The sequence below is a fragment of the Palaemon carinicauda genome, chromosome 43, assembly GCF_036898095.1.
Source record: "Palaemon carinicauda isolate YSFRI2023 chromosome 43, ASM3689809v2, whole genome shotgun sequence".
Taxonomy (NCBI): Eukaryota; Metazoa; Arthropoda; class Malacostraca; order Decapoda; family Palaemonidae; genus Palaemon; species Palaemon carinicauda.
Window position 1 is genome coordinate 58,585,303 of NC_090767.1, and position 19,891 is coordinate 58,605,193.

Here is a 19,891-nt window from a genome sequence, read left to right on the forward strand (position 1 = left end):
AACACATTCATAATAGTTCCAATATATTTATGTGATCTATAGCATTAATAAATGTGCTGAGTAAGCAAACATATATATTTCGTAGATAAATAATATATTCTTTATCGTACTTTCTAGTCATAATTGAGGTAATTCAAATACTCATAGATTCGATCTAATAACCTCGTCTCGCGCGCCGTGACAGCGCCGAGAACTCGGTCGAGCTAGAGGAGGCTAGAGGACGTACAAAAGCTTACAAAATTCCAATACTGACGGTATTTCATAACGTAGGCCAGACGACGTCTTCGACGAAGGATGTCGTCTCGAGATGCCAAAGGTATCTGGTGCTTCCACCGACGATACGAGAACGAGGTGACGTTCTCAGGACGGTAAGTTGCGGAAGGCACATAATACAGTTTAAGATCCATTAAATAAGGCACAGACCTGAAATTGATTACGACGAAGGGAAGTCGTGAAACGAAAGCCGGCTTCCGATGCTCACATCACAGAAGCAACCGGTTGCGTTACGGTAATACCCCACCGTATGTCGTTAACTGGTACGAAGAGACTCGATGTTTAATGTACAGTACTTGTTCTGAACGTTTAAAAGTAATGGCAAACTTGCTATCAATATATAGAAAATGGATACTGTACTTACATTATTAGCCTCCGTGTGAAGTACATCCCCGCACTCAATTGTTACTTTATGATTAACCCTTTTACCCCCAAAGGACGTACCGGTACGTTTCACAAAACTCATCCCTTTACCCCCATAGACGTACTGGTACGTTTCACAAAACTCATCCCTTTACCCCCCAAAGGACGTACTGGTACGTTTCACAAAACTCATCCCTTTACCCCCATGGCCGTACCGGTACGTTTCACAAATCTCATCCCTTTACCCCCAAAGGACGTACTGGTACGTTTCACAAAACTCATCCCTTTACCCCCATGGCCGTACCGGTACGTTTCACAAATCTCATCCCTTTACCCCCATGGACGTACCGGTACGTCCTTGCTAAAAACTTGCCATTTACATTTTTTTTTTTTGCATATTTTTTATGACTATGAGAAACTTCAGGCATTTTCCAAGAGAATGAGACCAACCTGACCTCTCTATGACAAAAATTAAGGCTGTTAGAGCAATTTGAAAAATGTATATCAAAATGTGCTTGGAAAAAAAATGACCCCTGGGGGTTAAGGGTTGGAAAGTTCCAAATAGCCTGTGGGTAAAAGGGTTAAGAGACATGTTAAGTGGGATAAAACAACATTAGGGGATTTTGTATTTCTATTTAATACTTGAAAATGGGAACTTCGGTACGTCGAGCCGACGTATGTAGGGGTATTACCGTGTTTTTCACTGAGGTACAGCATGTCAAACCTGATTTGCCTTGCAACCACTCTTGCATTTATTGGTAGATCAGATACGTCGATGAAAAAACTCACAAGTACTATTTACAATCCACAATTTTCTTTGTAGTTGTCGGAATGTCTAGTACGTCTTCGATCCTACACAAGTTTCATACATAGTTAGAATCGATTAATGCTATGGTAAGCACCTCTTCTAGGAGGAAACTCCAAAATCAAACCGTTGTTCTCTAGTCTTGGGTAGTGCCATAACGTCTGTACCATGGTCGTCCACTGTCTTGGGTTAGAGTTCTCTTGCTTGAGGATACACTCTAGCACATTCTTCTATCTTATTTCTTTTTCTATTGCTTTGTTAAAGTTTTTATAGTTTATATAGGAAATAGTTATTTTATTGTTGTTACTCTTCCTGAAATATTTTATTTTCCTTTTTTCCTTTCCTCACCGAGCTATTTTCTCTGTAGGGGCCTCTGGGCTTATAGCACCCTGCTTTTCCAACTAGGGTTGTAACTTAGCAATTGATAATAATAATTTAGCAATGTTGATTTAAGAATAGACATTATAGACTGATTTTAGACGACGTAGAGCTCTCTCTCTTAAACGACGTAGACACAAGCCTGCGTTTGAAACGCAGCTATGTCATTGCTTTCGTATAGTTGTGATTATTGGATGAAATGGGCGGTAACACCGCTCTCGGCGAACCGGCGTCCCCTCTCTGGCGGTTCTGGTGTCTGGGGTGTGCGTCGGGCGGTCCGCCGTGTCCCGCGGCTACGTCGGCCGACCTCGGAGGCGTGCGTGCTATTCGGGGCCTGGAGCTGAAGGCGGCTTTGTATTCGGTGACTCTGTCGGGAAAGAAGAGATTAGGGTTTTGACGATCTATTGTACTTTAATTTACTTTTTTTATACTACTACGACTACTACTACTACTTGCTAACCTACAACCCTAGTTGCAAAATCAAGATGTTACAAGGCCGAGGGCTCCAACAGGGAAAAATAGCCCTGTGAGGAAAGTAAGTAGATAAGCTATATGAGAAGTAAAAAAAAATATTATTATTAAATGCTAAGCTACAACCCTAGTTCAAAACAAGGATGTTACAAGGCCAAGGGCTCCAACAGGGAAAAATAGCCCAGTGAGGAAAGTAAGTAGATAAGCTATATGAGAAGTTAAAGAAATATATATATCATTATTAAATGCTAAGCTACAACCCTAGATGGAAAAGCAGGATGCTAAAAGCCCAGAGGCTCCAACAGAGAAAATACCCCAGTGAGGAAAGGAAAAAAGGAAAATAGAATATTTTAAGAAGAGTAACAACATTGAAATAAATATCTCCTATATAAACTATAAAAACTTTAATAAGATAAGATAGGATAGTGTGATCGAGTGTACCCTCAAGCAAGAGAACTCTAACCCAAACAGTGGAAGACCATGGTACAGAGGCTATGGCACTTCCCAAGACTAGAGAACAATGGTTTGATTTTGGAGTGTCCTTCTCCCAGAAGAGCCGCTTATTTTAAGATCGATAACAACGTTAAAATAGATCTGTCATTTATTAACATAAAAATATAAATATAAAATATAACAATATAAAATTCACACTTAACGGCATCAATGCTATAAATATGACTTATGATTAACAAGTCAAACCTGTATTAAAAATGTTAGTTTTTCATTTGATTAAAAAATCCAAATTGGATAGATTTTCATTTGATTGTTATAATACAATACAAATTAGAGTCTTATTTCCTTCATTAAAAAATCTTTAGAAAAGGTTTCATGCAATAATTAATATTGAAATTAAAGAAAGGAGCGGCACTGACATCTTGCCGTGGGTCTTTTCCGTCTCCGTGTCTGGGTGAAATTTGGATAAATATCAGAACTCTAACTTTAAGCCTTCATTTGACCCTGGACGCGACCGTGAAATGCTCGAGGATATCTGGCTCGCTGCATTGAGTATAAGTCAAGTCGGAGCTGAACTTTGGTTACTCATTTGATTTTTATTGGTTAAATCAGAACTAAACTTTAATTGCTCATTTGATTTATGTTACATGTGTACTTCAAAGCCAAAATAATCATAAAACTTTATATAAATAATATTGCTCAACTTTGACTCAATTCGTTCTTCACTCGACAGCGAGCTGTTCACTCGAGCGACCGGCGTCAATGACCTTAGATGTCAGGATGCCTGAAAACTTTAAATCATTCATTCACTCGAGCGATTCGCCGATCAGGCCGAGATTCGTACGGCAAAAGCACACGGTTGCGAGACCCGACGATGCTTACTTGCGTTGGGGCAGGGACTTCAGAAGCGGATCGTTATCGGGAGTGGACGTTGCCGAAGGCACTTCCCTCGACTGGCCGACTATCTGCTCGAGAATCTTGCTGGCGACGACGTCGTACACTGAGAAACAAACAAGGCGTTGGAATTAGAAGGATTGCTGTTATCCCAACTCATTCCCTGACCCTTAATACTATTTGGGACAATTTTAGAAACATAATTATTACATCTTTTTTTTTTTTGAAAAGCTAAAAATGTAGCAAAAGATATAAAGAATTATAGAAATCGCATTATATCACCTTCCTCTCCCACATACTTATTAAATTCGCAGATATTAAGACCCTTCGAAGTCTGCCACATTACATCTGTTGCGAGTTTGAGCCGCTAAAACATTTTCAAAGACAAGAGCTTCCAGCCATAAGATTTATACAACTCCACAACTTTGATATATAATTTGTACGCTGGAGAGACTTATCGACATCTTTACAAGGCGACCTATTTCAGACTTATACCATACCACGTTTATCTGAACTCGTATTTCCCTTAAGTTTCATGGTTAAAATGATCTGATTTATATCTCTGATAGTGAAAACCCTTCAAATACACCTGGTATCTGATCAGTCGTTTACTTTCAAGTTCTACTTGGGAGACAAACCTAAGAAACATAAACTTCAAGTGAGGAAGAAATCTAACACCATTTCTTACTTGTGGTGTTATTAGTTGTCCCCTCCTCTGGTTTCTCAGTGGGAGGCTCTTCCGCTGGCACAACGGCCTCTGCTTCTTCCGCCGCCCTCTCGTCCGCGGCTCCCTCCTCCTCCTCCTCTGCCGCGGGAGGTGGGGGAGCCTCGTCGGAGTTCTCCTCCTCGGTTCTCCCCGTCTCTTCCTCTCGTTCGTCACCCACCGGAGGATTGCTTTCCTCAGCTTCGGCTCCGGTTGCCCCCTCCATATCGAGTTGGTTCTCCCCTTCGGAATAATCTCCCCCGCTGGAGGACTTCTCCGAGGTGCTTATGATCCTTGGAACTAGGAGCGCCTCGTGGTCGTCGATCGAAATCTGCCTCTTTTCCGCCACCCTCAGGGGCTGGCGTTCCTGTCTCTGAGCGGGGGGATCCGTAGCGGGAGAACTACTCATTTTGTCGTAGGTTGGGTCGCCGTACGCCGTCTGTCGAGGAGAAAGAGCCTGTTAATACGCAACCGAAAGAGGATAACGAGAAAATGCCGGTTAATACGGCATTAACTATAAAACCTTTACTTATCGATAGTAGATTTTGAAGTTGTTTTTTTTATCTAAGCAGATCCTTTTAGAGTAAACTGTAATCTCAAGATGAAACTACCAATTTGTGATTTTAATTTCGTTAGGTTATCAAACCAAAGAGTTAGAATTTACCTGAATTCTATCTCGAGACGATTCCTGATCGTAAGAGGACGGCGGCAACTCACCTTCCTGGCTTTCGTGAGCGTACGGTACGGGTTCGTTTCTGGGGGGAGCCATCTCTTGCATTCTCTCGCTCGGCGGGACGTTATCTGGGGATAAAACGGCCTGGGGCATCAGTCATACGATTAAACAGGACATCTTAACCCTTTTATCCCCAATGGACGTACTGGTACGTTTCACAAAACTCATCCCTTTACCCCCATGGACGTACTGGTACGTTTCACAAAACTCGTCCCTTTACCCCCAAAGGACGTACTGGTACGTTCACAATACTCATCCTTTTACCCCCATGGACGTACTGGTACGTTTCACAAAACTCATCCCTTTACCCCCATGGACGTACCGGTACGTCCTTGCAAAAAACTGCTAATTACATTTTTTTTGCATATTTTTGATAAATTTTTGAGAAACTTCAGGCATTTTCCAAGAGAATGAGACCAACCTGACCTCTCTATGATGAAAATTAAGGCTGTTAGAGCAATTTAAAGAAAATATACTGCAAAATGTGCTTGAAAAAAAATAACCCCTGGGGGTTAAGGGTTGGAAAGTTCCAAATAGCCTGGGGGTGAAAGAGTTAATAGACAGTAGACGAAAGACAGCGACTGGAGACCAGGAAAGGCCAGTAATGCTAACTGATGATTCAGCCAGTATATCTGCAATGTATCAATAAGGCGAAGGAGTACAGTTTGTTTCCTGCAACTTCACCACTACGAAAATCCACTGGTATAATTGGGAGCCATTGCCTGGTCTTCCTTGAAAGCACCTTTGGTCCCAACCATAGGGTATCGCATATTCCTCACCTGACGCAATCTCTTGAATCGGGGTCGCGGCTGCGGACGTGCGCTGCGACAGGCGCCGGGGCGTGCGATTCCCCGATCTCAGGGACATGGCCCAGTCCCGAACCTCGTCCTGACCGCGGATCCACACGTTTTCGGGCCTCTCCTCGACCTCCGCGGGGTCGTAGTGCACGGACTCCCTCCGCGTCCAGGCATTGCTCGCCGGGCAGAAGCTCTCCGAGAGAGAGGACCTGCCGGAGAAGAGCTGGCCGCCTCCCCTCTCTTCCGGGTCGCTCGGGTAGTCCCACTGGCCGTTGGCTGCGCGGTTCTGCTTTGTGTGTTTTCGTAAAAGAGATAAAAAAACATCTTTAATTGGTTTCAAGAGAACTGACGGAAAGAGATAAAAAGACAGTCATACATCTTTTAATTGGTTTCAAGAGAACTGACGGAAAGAGATAAAAAGACAGTCATACATCTTTTAATTGGTTTCAAGAGAACTGACGGAAAGAGATAAAAAGACAGTCATACATCTTTTAATTGGTTTCAAGAGAACTGACGGAAAGAGATAAAAAGACAGTCATACTTCTTTTAATTGGTTTCAAGAGAACTGACGTAAGTTGGATTTTCACTTTATAAAGTGACTTGTACACGTTCCGAACGTGGAATATGCTTACAAGCTGCTATCGTAAAAATCATATCTAGTACCTACATTAATAACTAGCAGTACCAGCCGAACTCGGTTGAGTCCCTTTTCAGGCTGGGAGGAATGTAGAGAGGAGACGTCCCCGTTTTTGTTTCATTTGTTTGATGTCGGCTACCCCCCAAAATTGGGGGAAGTGCCTTGGTATATGTGTGTAAATTGTGTTAATAAGCTTTCATATAAAGTTCAGTACTATACAATAAAATGTTTGATGGTCATGTTACGACGCACAAACCGACGTGACGTCGGGGAAAATGCCGTAACGTGGGTTTTACTTTTGTGTTTAGTAACACTTAAGGATAAGCAAGGCTAATGATGGTTAATATTGTATAACTATATTATTAATGAACTAAGGAACCTCCGTAACGATATAGACAATCAAAAGCCATAGTAGTGTTAAAATATATTATTGTACAATGGTAAAAAATATACAAGGAGAGACTTTCGGATACTGCTCCGTATCCCTCTTCAGTCTTAATGACGGTCAAACAATGGAGGGAGCGTTACAGCAGTGAAAAAACAAAAAATAATAACGACTTCACTGTTGTAACTCTCCCTCCATTGTTTAACCGTCGTTAGGACTGAAGAGGGATACGGAGCAGTATCCGAAAGTCTCTCCTTGTATATTTTTTTAACCATTGTACAATAATATATTTTAACACTACTGTTGCTTAGATTGTCTATACAGGGGTATTATTAATGTTGTTATTATTAATATTATATAATTATTAATTAATCCTATACGTACAGGAACCCGAACCTTCGACCTTTTCTCAATTCAGAAAAGTGATTAGCAAAGGATGAGCTAGAGGGTCTTACCCGCTTACTGGTGTGCGACTGTAAAGCCCCGTCTGTATTTGGCCTCGGCAGAGTCAGGGAGGGGAGAGGCACCCAAGGGAGGGCTGGCGCCGATCTAGAAAAGAAAGAAGGTAGTGAGTACGAATCAAGACTTATTTCTATCGGAAACAAGACTTGTCGGAACTACTTTATACACGGTCATCAGATCGTAATAGTTTTGAATTTAATTTCAGGGCTGTAGTTTATTTAAAGCGTCTCTGTCTGGCAGTCTGTTGGATGGGAGTTTGAGACCTCAGGGTCGATAGGTTTTAGTAGTGACTACAGCCTTACCATCCTTGTGGGTTAAGGAGTGGAGCATGGGGGAGCCTATATTTCTACCTACTGAGTCATTACAGCCATTACCTGGCCTTCTGTGGTCCTAGCTTGGGTGGAGAGGTGGCTTGGGCACCTAAAAGTATATTTGATAAAGTTCCATGTGCCTTTTTTAAGTCTAATTTTGTCGCTAGATTAGTAATGTTTGACCCTAATTCGAACATGAAATGGGCTCGCCCAGATTAAACTGACAATAAAATTGGCGCATTGTAGGCAACACTGATTGGTCTCCCTGGGTCCAGTGCCTGATTATATGGCCAAAATTCATAACGCACCTTGGTTGCCGTCCCTCCATAGACCTGTCGCTGTCTAGCGTCCTCTCCTCTGGAAAGGGAAAAATAAGACTTGAATCCAGGAAGTAAACGAAGAAAGATTGTTTTCTTTCCCTTAACCCTTTTACCCCCATGGACGTACTGGTACGGTTCACAAAACTCATCCCTTTACCCCCAAAGGACGTACTGGTACGGTTCACAAAACTCATCCCTTTACCCCCAAAGGACGTACTGGTACGGTTCACAAAACTCATCCCTTTGCCCCCAAAGGACGTACTGGTACGGTTCACAAAACTCATCCCTTTACCCCCAAAGGACGTACTGGTACGGTTCACAAAACTCATCCCTTTACCCCCAAAGGACGTACTGGTACGGTTCACAAAACTCATCCCTTTACCCCCAAAGGACGTACTGGTACGGTTCACAAAACTCATCCCTTTACCCCCAAAGGACGTACTGGTACGTTTCACAAAACTCATCCCTTTACCCCCAAAGGACGTACTGGTACGTTTCATAAAACTCATCCCTTTACCCTCAAAGGATGTACTGGTACGTTTCACAAAACTCATCCCTTTACCCCCATGGACGTACCGGTAGGTCCTTGCAAAAAAATGTTATTTAAATTTTTTTTGCTTATTTTTGATAATTTTTTGAGAAACTTCAGGCATTTTCCAAGAGAATGAGACCAACCTGACCTCTCTGTGATGAAAATTAAGGCTGTTAGAGCAATTTAAGAAAAATATACTGCAAAATGTGCTTGAAAAAAAATTAACCGCTGGGGGTTAAGGGTTGGAAATTTCCAAATAGCCTGGGGGTAAAAGGGTTAATAAAACTAAGAATGATATAAATCCCTCAAAATTACAATCATGGCTCTTAACACTCTCAGTCTAACCAGCCACCGTAGACCGCCTTCCGCCTCACCTGCGTGAATTGTGTATCGCCAGGATAGAAGTTCCTCTCCCGTAGGGGCGTGAGGCGGGGGTTTGACCGGGTCGTCGACGTCCAGTTCCTCCTCTAGCCATTCTGGGTCTTCCTGTTGAAGGGGATGAGAAAGGGAAGTTCAACGGCTTGGTTATATAAGGTAGAGGAATCCTTCGTCTTCGGTTCTCAAGTCGAAAAGTGGTGTATTACTTTCCACTGTCCTCAGTCAGGTGGTCTTAAATTTTTATTATGAATTCCTACAGCATTTTTAAAAGAAGTTAATCATTTTGTGTTCTGTTTTGACCTTATTATTGCTAGCTACGCTACAACCCTGGTTGGAAAAGTAGGATGCTATAAGCCCAAGGGCTCCAACGAGGATAAAATAGCCTAGTGAGGAAAGGAAACAAGGAAATGAATACACTACAAGAGAAATACTGAACCATTGAAATAAGATATTTTAAGAATAATAACAACATTAGGATAGATCTTTAATAAATAAGCTAAAAACTTAAAAAAAAAAAAAACAAGAGGAAGAGAAATAAGATAGTGCCAGCATACCCTCAAGCAAGAGCACTCTACCCGAAGACAGTGGAAGACCAGGATACATTTATCTATGGCATATTCTTATCTATGGAAGTTTGCGAGCTGAAATATCCCTTCAGGGAGTCAGTGGCCTTAGAAGATCGTATATACTTGCCTCCAAGTCGAGCGTCGGGTCCGGCGAGGGGGGCGGGGATATAGGAGGGTCTCGCTGTATTTCTCCGATGATATATTCGAGCTGACGCCGTTGTTCTTGGCTGCCACCCTAGAAAAGGAAGATTATATTATTTTGAGTTATTTTAACAGTTATGTTCACAAGTGCAGTTACTCTACGGACGCCTTTCATACGTGTATACATACAGAAAGGTCTGGTTTTTCTCGTTGTGATAAGTTTGTTTTGAGTAATTTTAAGTTATGTTCACAAGTGCAGTTACTCTACGGACGCCTTTCATACGTGTTTTACTACTCGTACATCTAGGAAGATCTGGTTTTTCTTGTTCTGATAAGTTTGTTTTGAGTAATTTTAACAGTTATGTTCGCAAGTGCAGTAACTCCACGGACGCGTTTCATACGTGTTTTACTACTCGCACATCCAGGAAGATCTAGTTTTTCTTGTTCCGATAGGAATGCAATTGGTAGCTTATGTTTTGCAGTAACTCTGCGGACGCATTTCATACGTGTTCTACTACTCGTACGTCCAGGAAGATCTGGTTTTTCTCGTTCCGATAAGAAGGCAAAATAGTAACTTCTATTTAGAACGTAGGTCAGTGGATGACCCTTCCGATCTTTGCTACCTGATTGGCACACCAATTAAGAGATACGTAATACAACTGATCAATCCTAGATCTGACCACCTGGGTTTTTATTCCCTTGAGTGAGGTCTGGAATATTACTACTGATGTTTCATTCCACCACTTGAAATTTAGATTCTACAAGTACCATTCTGTACATATCTTTAGTTACTGTATACTAAAGCAGCTTATACTTACCAATGATAAATATCTATAATCAAAGTTTTACGTATTACTTTTCTTATAAAAGAACGGTGTAGTTATACATGCTTATATATTAAGTAAAATCATACGCCTTTATGTCAATTTACATACGTAAAGAATTGACTAATCGGCTTCACAAACGTAAACGATTGACTCATCGGCTTCACAAACGTAAGCGATTGACTAATCGGCTTCACAAACGTAAAGAATTGACTAATCGGCTTCACAAACGTAAACAATTGACTCATCGGCTTCACAAACGTAAACAATTGACTAATCGGCTTCACAAACGTAAACGATTGACTAATCGGCTTCACAAACGTAAACAATTGACTCATCGGCTTCACAAACGTAAACGATTGACTCATCGGCTTCTCAAACGTAAACGATTGACTCATCGGCTTCACAAACGTAAACGATTGACTGATCGGCTTCACAAACGTAAACGATTGACTGATCGGCTTCACAAACGTAAACGATTGACTAACCGGCTTCACAAACGTAAACGATTGACTCATCGGCTTCACAAACGTAAACGATTGACTCATCGGCTTCACAAACGTAAACGATTGACTGATCGGCTTCTCAAACGTAAACGATTGACTGATCGGCTTCACAAACGTAAACGATTGACTGATCGGCTTCACAAACGTAAACGATTGACTGATCGGCTTCACAAACGTAAACGATTGACTGATCGGCTTCACAAACGTAAACGATTGACTAACCGGCTTCACAAACGTAAACAATTGACTAACCGGCTTCACAAACGTAAACAATTGACTCATCGGCTTCACAAACGTAAACAATTGACTAACCGGCTTCACAAACGTAAACGATTGACTAACCGGCTTCACAAACGTAAACGATTGACTGATCGGCTTCACAAACGTAAACAATTGACTCATCGGCTTCACAAACGTAAACAATTGACTAACCGGCTTCACAAACGTAAACAATTGACTAACCAGCTTCACAAACGTAAACAATTGACTCATCGGCTTCACAAACGTAAACGATTGACTAACCGGCTTCACAAACGTAAACAATTGACTAACCGGCTTCACAAGCGTAAACAATTGACTCATCGGCTTCACAAACGTAAACGATTGACTCATCGGCTTCACAAGCGTAAACAATTGACTCATCGGCTTCACAAACGTAAACAATTGACTCATCGGCTTCACAAGCGTAAACAATTGACTCATCGGCTTCACAAACGTAAACGATTGACTAACCGGCTTCACAAACGTAAACAATTGACTAACCGGCTTCACAAACGTAAACAACTGACTCATCGGCTTCACAAACGTAAACGATTGACTAACCGGCTTCACAAACGTAAACAATTGACTAACCGGCTTCACAAGCGTAAACAATTGACTCATCGGCTTCACAAACGTAAACGATTGACTCATCGGCTTCACAAGCGTAAACAATTGACTCATCGGCTTCACAAACGTAAACAATTGACTCATCGGCTTCACAAGCGTAAACAATTGACTCATCGGCTTCACAAACGTAAACGATTGACTAACCGGCTTCACAAACGTAAACAATTGACTAACCGGCTTCACAAGCGTAAACAATTGACTCATCGGCTTCACAAACGTAAACGATTGACTCATCGGCTTCACAAGCGTAAACAATTGACTCATCGGCTTCACAAACGTAAACAATTGACTCATCGGCTTCACAAGCGTAAACAATTGACTCATCGGCTTCACAAACGTAAACGATTGACCAATTGACTCATCGGCTTCACAAACGTAAACAATTGACTAATCGGCTTCACAAACGTAAACAATTGACTAATCGGCTTCACAAACGTAAACAATTGACTCATCGGTTTCACAAACGTAAACAATTGACTAATCGGCTTCACAAACGTAAACGATTGACTAACCGGCTTCACAAACGTAAACGATTGACTAATCGGCTTCACAAACGTAAACGATTGACTCATCGGCTTCACAAACGTAAACGATTGACTCATCGGCTTCACAAACGTAAACGATTGACTAATCGGCTTCACAAGTAAAGCAGTAAGTTAAACTCGATATGGAAGCGAGAGCACGAACTGACGTCATCTTCGCTAAGGAGAAACTTAAATCCAACTTACTTGCGACAGCCTCCGGAGAGTCGAGTCGAGGCCGAGATCGAAGGCTTCCTGGCGAAGCGTGGGATGGGAGAGCAGGCTGTAGAGGGCTCCCGTCACGTATGGGATAACCTGGCGGGTAGGATTTAAACCGTTCCTTGGAATTTGAGCATTTTTCTATGGGTATCTCACGTAGTATTTATGCTTCTAGAATGTTAATGAGCTCTCGTATGAGAGTTTAAAAGCTTTAACCCTTTTACGCCCTAAGGACGTACTGGTACGTTTCACAAAAATTATCCCTTTACCCCCATGGACATACCGGTACGTCCTTGCAAAAAACTGCTATTTATATTTTTTTTTTGCATATTTTTTATAATTTTTTGAGAAACATCAGGCATTTTCCAAGAGAATGAGTCCAACCTGACCTCTCTATGATGAAAATTAAGGCTGTTAGAGCAATTTGAAAAAAATATACTGAAAAATGTAATTGAAAAAAAAAATGCCCCTGGGGGTTAAGGGTTGGAAAATTCCAAATAGCCTGGGGGTTAAAGGGTTAATGAGCTCTCGTATGAGAGTTTGAAAGCTTTAAGTAGCAGGTAAAAGAAGGAGATGGTTTAAAAAGCAGCTATCCGCAAGATAGTTAAGGTAGCAGCAGGAAATTGAAGTCAAGTTGAACTGTGTGTCACAAAAGTTTTGCTTGTTAGTTACATCAAAATCCTTTAGTTAATATAGTAGAAAGAGCCAAGTTAAGGGACATCGTCGTGAAGACACTTGTATTTCATACTGGCAACGACAACTTTCGGCTAACTCGTCGCGAATTACTACTCACGTGGGCTGGAACCGTAGCAAGGAGCTGCGTGAGGGACGGGAGTAAGGTCGGAGCCAGAGGGACGCATCGAGCGCGTCCGGCCGATCGCAGGGTCAGGTTCATCAGGAGGGCGGCCGCGTACTCCTGCGTGTACGGAGGAAGCGTTCTCGCCTTGCTCAGGGTTTCGACAAGCCATTCGACGCACCCGTCGCGGATGAGGACGCCCTGGACTTCGTCTCTGTAAATTTTAGAAAAAAAGGTTTGTTTTAAGATTGACGACCCGCTGGTCTGCGAGAAAGATCGCATGCTCGCGTTTACAAGGTTGTGCATCGTCCGCAAGCAACAGTACGCAACGGAACTACGAGAACATTGGTTAGAGTTCTCTTGCTTGAGGGTACACCTGGGCACACTAGTCTATCTTATTCCTCTTCTTCTTGTTAAAGTTCTTATAGTTTATATTGGAAATATTTCTTTTAATGTTTTTACTGTTCTTGAAATATTTTATTTTAACTTGTTTAATTTCCTCATTTGGCTATTTTCCCTGTTGGAGCCTCTTGGCTTATAGCATTCTGCTTTTCAACTGGTATTTTTTTATCAAGTACTTGGACTAATCTGTGACCAGGCTCTGGACTCTTTACTCGAACAGATCAGACTTTTCGCTTCCTCCCTAGGAAACCGGTAGCGGTTGAACCGGACGGCCCTTAGCCGCAATACTTTAAATTTCAATGACCTGACTAAACAAGTCGAAAGTAAAAGTCATCCGCCACTTGCCTTATCGAGAGCTTCTGCAGCGCGGCCAAGGCCATGTCAGTAGCCGCGGGGTCGGGCTGCTCGACCTTCAGGGCGGAGAGGAGGACTTTAGACACTTCTTCGCTGTGTGGATGAAATAAAAGAGCAATTTGGGATGTAAAAACCTGGCTTACACTAGATTTGCAAATTTTTACTTACTGTTACCAAGGTAGTGATTTGAAAAAAAAATGGCTTTCCGTAGATTTTTTATTTTTACCTACTGACAGATTATGATTTAAAAAACCTAGCTTTCACTAGATTTGCAATTTTTACCTACTCTGACCTTAAATAAAACAAGCTAAAGATGTTTGCATTCGTTGTAAACAAGTATAGAAATTTAGTGTTATTAGCAAGTACAAAAAAGAATAACTTTTTGCAGTCACGCACACCGCAGATGACGTCACTTAGCGACATTTAACGTGAAACAAGACTTAATCCTTTTACCCCTAAAGGACGTACTGGTACGTTTCACAAAACTCATCTCTTTACCCCCATGGACGTACTGGTACGTCCTTGCAAAAAAATGCTATCAATTTTTTTTAGCATATTTTTGATAATTTTTTGAGAAACTTCAGGCATTTTCCAAAGAGAATGAGACCAACTTGACCTCTCTATGATGAAAATGAAGGATGTTAGAGCAATTTTAAAAAAAATATACTGCAAAATGTGCTTGAAAAAAAAAAAAAAAAATAACCCCTGGGGGTTAAGGGTTGGAAATTTCCAAATAGCCTGGGGGTAAAAGGGTTAATAGTTTTAGGAATTTAAGTTTGAATTAACATGCCTCGGGCAAAGATGACTCTCTTACAGGTAAAAGTGAACGAGAATAAGCCTTCTTTGATAAGGAAGAATAACTCTTAGAAGACTGGCATTGTCCAATGCCACTTGCTTTAAACCGAAATATCGCTTACTTGTTAGTAGACCCAATTTGGTATTCTACTTAAAACAAGAATAATTAATGACCATTTTAAATTCCAATGATTGGTTTCTAAGTTCAACAAGTCATTTTGACATTTTATAGTTGTTCTTCCATTTTTTTTTTAATAAACTACAATTAACCCTTTTACCCCCAAAGGACGTACTGGTACGTTTCGCAAAACTCATCCCTTTACCTCCATGGACGTACCGGTACGTCCTTGCAAAAAAAGGCTTTAAGAATTTGTTTTTCATATTTTTTGATAATTTTTTGAGAAAATTCATGCATTTTCCAAGAGAATGAGACCAACCTGACCTCTCTATGACAAAAATTAAGGCTGTTAGAGCAATTTAAGGAAAATATACTGCAAAATGTGCTGGGAAAAAAATAACCCCCTGGGGGTTAAGGGTTGGAAATTTCCAGATACCCCGGGGGTAAAAGGGTTAATTACAAATATTCAGCTTTTAAATGAGGCCTTAACTGACTTCGTACAATGAAAAATTACTTAAACCCCAGAATAAGATTAGTATTACTGCGTCCACAAACACAGATATTACGAAAGCGCCTCGGACTAACCCGGCAAGGTACGACCGCCCGGCGTTGAATGCCGTGAGGGCATTGATCAGGCGGGCAGCCGTCTGCGCCAGAAGCTGGTGATGGGAGTGTTTCAGAGCGGCGCAGATCCTGCTCCACGACCTAGAGCCGTTGCGGACACCCAGGACGTCTCCGCGGACGTACGACGTGACGACCGCGTTCCTCACGCTCCCGGTCGTGACGCGGGTCATCCTCTGTAGGGTGGGAAGAAAAAATTAATGGAAAATCGTGTTTTGTCTTAGATTAATTGTGATGTCGGTCAACGTTTTCTCACTTGTTATACAATTGCGCAATTACCTAATCACATGAGACTGTGTTATGAGTAATGCTGCATTTAGATTAACCCTTTTACCCCCAATGGACGTACTGGTACGTCTCACAAAACTCATCACTTAACCCCCATGGACATACTGGTACGTCCTTGCAAAAATCTTCTATTTTACATTTCATTTACATATTTTTTATAACTATGAGAAACTTCAGGCATTTTCCAAAAGAATGACACCAACCTGACCTCTCTATGACGAAAATTAAGGCTGTTAGAGCAATTTAAAAATTACATATTGCAAAATGTGCTTGAAATAAAAATAACCCCTGGGGGTTAAGGGTTGGAAAGTTCCAAATAGCCTGGGGGTAAAATGGTTAAGCAGTATTCAAGTTTTATTTTATATTGGAGTTTAAGTCCTTTGTGTTGGGGTTTAAGTCTATTTTGTATTAGGGTTTAAGTCTGTTTTGTGTTGGGGTTGAAGTCTGTTACTAAATGAGGTATTAGGCTGTAAGTCTGTTTTATGCTGGGGTTTAAGTCTGTTTTGTATTGGGGTTTAAGTCTATTTCATATTGGGGTTTAAAGTCTATTTCATATTGGGGCTTAAAGTCTATTTCCAGCAACTGACTATCTCCAACCAGTGACTGAATCAACGCACAAGTATATCACGCAAAGCAAGCAACTCTCGGTAAGTATTTGCTATGTTAGCCAGTGAAGCTGTCTCTAAGGTCTTCCATCCATGGTTGTATGGTGTCCTCACATACTCTGTCAGAAACTGCTTTTATCAGTACTGAACTATACAGTTAAGAGTGAAAGAATATGAATACAAAGTCCAAATTAAAATTGAGTTGAAAGTATGATTAGCAATTCTCACGTGTCGAAGAGCCTGGAGGAGGAGCAGGACGTGCGTGTCCGGGGCAGTTCCCAGGTCGCCTCGCACCCTTTCGAAATCCAGGGCGGGGAGATGAGAGGCACCTTTAGGGCTGCGGTCGCATCGTTGCATGGACTCCAGGAGGATGGTCGCCGGTCCGGCCTGCGGGGAAGACACGACTTAAAATATCTTACTAACTGAAAATGAATTTCAATCACGTCTTCACTCCGTTTACTTCGGCTTACGATAGAGATTCACAGGTATTTGGCACGGCCTTACCGATGTGTCCGCCGTCAGGCACAGGCTGAACAGTTCGGGGAATCTGTGAGTGCAGGCTGCCAAGGTGGTCTCCAGGTCGACCCTCTCCCCTCTAACCGACGCTTCCAAGGCCTGCGTCAGCTCCGAGGAGACTCCTGGGTACGTAAGGAAAAATGACTTGCGTTGGTGAAAACTTGCTACGTTACTGTGTTATCTTAATTTCCGTGGGCTTGTAGCATTCTGCTTATCTAACTAAGGCAGCAGCTTAAGCTTGTAATAATAATACAGTAGTAATAAAAACATTATGTATATTAAGCTAATAAATAGATTGAAGTTTCAGAGAGTCAGAATTTCGAAGGAGTAATTGGTACGTTAAGAAAGACTTTGGTTAAGTAACGTGATAAACGAGAAAGTTTTTCCGCGACTGACTGGTAGAAAAGCCACGCGTCTCACCGATAAGCTTCTGGTAGTCGTCGTTGAGTCTCTGCAGCCTGCGCCGTAGCGTTCTCTGCGATCTGACGGCAGTCGCGGCCGATTCTTGGGCCAGGAGGGTTGCTCCAACACTTGGAGAAGAAGAAAAGGTTTTGTTTACATGTCACATCACTTGTATAATTCCTGTACAGAAATCTTCTACCCCGACAAAAATGATATCAGTGAATGATGCGTCATGAGTCTATTATATAAATTTGATATATCAACAAAATTTGATCAAATTCAACGTTATAACTCGTCTCACTAACCAACGTATCTTTCATTTCCGGTGCAAATCTAAAGGTGCTCTTGAAAAATACTCGACGTATGACTATCAATTAAGCCGAACGCCTCTGCTTCGAGATACTCACCTATTGGCATTGTGTCTATGCTGTCTGAGGTAGGTGATTAAAGCCGGCAGCTGCGTGTTCTGCCGTCGGCTCAGCCAAGCGCACAGGCGATCGCGTAGGTCCTGGACCCAGGTCTCCTGTCGCAGACGAACAAGAAGAAGAAACCAAACATGAGTTATGAAAATTTGGAAATGACTACCGTGCGGGATTGGGGGAGCACTGTAGGTAATCTGCAGTGAATAGATATGACTTTAGAGAGAATCAATCGCTAACAAAGAGAAGTCGGTGGAATAGACCAATTGATTGCGCCGAGATTTTGCTCTCTCTCTCTCTCTCTCTCTCTCTCTCTCTCTCTCTCTCTCTCTCTCTCTCTCTCTCTCTCTCTCTCTCTCAAGTTACTGGTCAATATGACATTATTATTCTCATGTCAAATCCCCATAAAGAAAACTCCCAGACATTTCTTCCGCGAACTTTATTAGCAAAGTGCCACTGTAACATTTTTTGCAATTCTGAGAAGCTATTATTCCATATTGTAAAATTGCATGTTATGAAAATACTTTTCAGGGATTTTACAGTTTTTCAATATTAGTTAATGGCATATTCAACTTCCGCTCACGTTTGGTAGGTTCTGGGACCACTCTTCTTGCATGGGCCACCAGTCCGCCGAACCGTGAGTATCGGTGTCTGCTATGATCATTTTTCACAATCTTATCTGACCCGGATACCTATAAACAGCTGTTTTGTGTCTGACCCATGTCCTAGCAAATGTGAGATGAACGCTGTACCTTCCATAAAAACTAAGACTTTTGAGCTTCAAGTTTAAAGGTTACTCATGAATGGCAAAGGCAAGGGACAGAACAATGCCCTAGAGACTGACTATATATATGTATGATCAATGCCCAAGCCCCCCTCTCCACCCAAGCTAGGACCAAGGAAGGCCAGGCAATGGCTGCTGATGACTCAGCAGTTAGACCTATAGGCTTCCCCCAAACTCCCCCATCCTCAGTTTACAAGGATGGTAAGGTTGGAGACACCACAAGAAAATATCAAGCTTGAGCAGTTACATTTTCAATAGGCCTAGACCTAGCAGTCTCGTTTCCGTAAGTTTTCTTTCAATTAAAGGAAAAGATACTGTTGAACCAACTGCTCCTTTATGAAATTAAGTGTGGATGTGCAATGTGAATGAAAGGGAAAAGGGTTAAAGTTAGCAGCCGTAAAAAGGTTAGCGTTCGTAGAGCGGTGCTTTTTGTGTGGAGAGCCAGAACGACTGATGGAGAGACTGTGAAGGTATAGGAATTAGTGTTTGAAAACTATATACTGTTAAAATATTCATTCTTTCACGGTTAAATTGGGTTATAATATAAAATATATCTAAGGAAACATTATAGGCTTATGGTAAGTAGAGTTAAAAAGGAAAACTATCTAAGGAAAGAGGCCTATGGCAAATTAAAGCAGTAAAATATGGCTAAAAGGAAAAATAGGTCTAGGGAAACATAAGCCTATGGCAAATTAAAACAGTAAAATAAGGCTAAAATGGAAAAGTCGGTCTAGGTAAACATAGGCCAATGGCAAATTAAAGCAGTAAAATAAGGCTAAAATGGAAAAGTCGGTCTAGGTAAACATTATAGGCATATGGCAAATGCAAACTAGGCCTAAGGCTTACCTGGAAGACTTGGACAAAGGACGGGTGTTGGGTGGGTTCCGAGACATACGGCAGGGCGTAATAGGGCAGGAGCTCCGGCACGGCTCCTACGGTACTCGGGCAGGACTCCAGGAACTGCCTGAACACCCTCATGGCGGCAATGTGATCCTGCAAAGAAGAAGAATGTGTTAGACCACGCCAGCGGCCCGAGCAATTTCGTATGGGTCTAGCGGTTCGTAAACTTGACGCCACGCGCGTTGGAAAACGGGGGAGTGAACGCACCTCCTGGTGTCCATGACGCGCGGGTAGCGTGGCGAAGTACACGTGAAGGTAGAACTCCAAGGTGAGAGCTTCCAAAGATGGCTGCCGTTGTTGGGATCGGAGTTCGCGCCAAATCTAGAATTAG

At 41.9% G+C, this 19,891-nt stretch overlaps 1 protein-coding gene across 1 annotated transcript in view; it reads right to left on the minus strand.

Moving 5' to 3' along the window:
* Window positions 1-37: 37 nt before the first annotated feature.
* LOC137633905 (lisH domain-containing protein ARMC9-like) overlaps window positions 38-19,891 on the minus strand; it is a 24,435-nt gene continuing 4,581 nt past the window's right edge. The window contains exons 3-21 of the mRNA XM_068366144.1: window positions 19,768-19,881; window positions 19,507-19,653; window positions 17,865-17,980; window positions 17,476-17,585; window positions 17,044-17,177; window positions 16,768-16,926; window positions 15,611-15,822; window positions 14,104-14,205; window positions 13,354-13,570; window positions 12,549-12,656; window positions 9,589-9,696; window positions 8,892-9,003; window positions 7,974-8,022; window positions 7,348-7,441; window positions 5,853-6,156; window positions 5,005-5,141; window positions 4,326-4,779; window positions 3,626-3,743; window positions 38-2,186 (exon numbers count right to left, since the gene is read on the minus strand). Of these exons, the coding sequence (XP_068222245.1) occupies window positions 1,979-2,186; window positions 3,626-3,743; window positions 4,326-4,779; window positions 5,005-5,141; window positions 5,853-6,156; window positions 7,348-7,441; window positions 7,974-8,022; window positions 8,892-9,003; window positions 9,589-9,696; window positions 12,549-12,656; window positions 13,354-13,570; window positions 14,104-14,205; window positions 15,611-15,822; window positions 16,768-16,926; window positions 17,044-17,177; window positions 17,476-17,585; window positions 17,865-17,980; window positions 19,507-19,653; window positions 19,768-19,881 (3,003 nt within the window). The 3' untranslated portion in view covers window positions 38-1,978. The remainder of the gene's footprint in view (window positions 2,187-3,625; window positions 3,744-4,325; window positions 4,780-5,004; window positions 5,142-5,852; window positions 6,157-7,347; window positions 7,442-7,973; window positions 8,023-8,891; window positions 9,004-9,588; window positions 9,697-12,548; window positions 12,657-13,353; window positions 13,571-14,103; window positions 14,206-15,610; window positions 15,823-16,767; window positions 16,927-17,043; window positions 17,178-17,475; window positions 17,586-17,864; window positions 17,981-19,506; window positions 19,654-19,767; window positions 19,882-19,891) is intronic.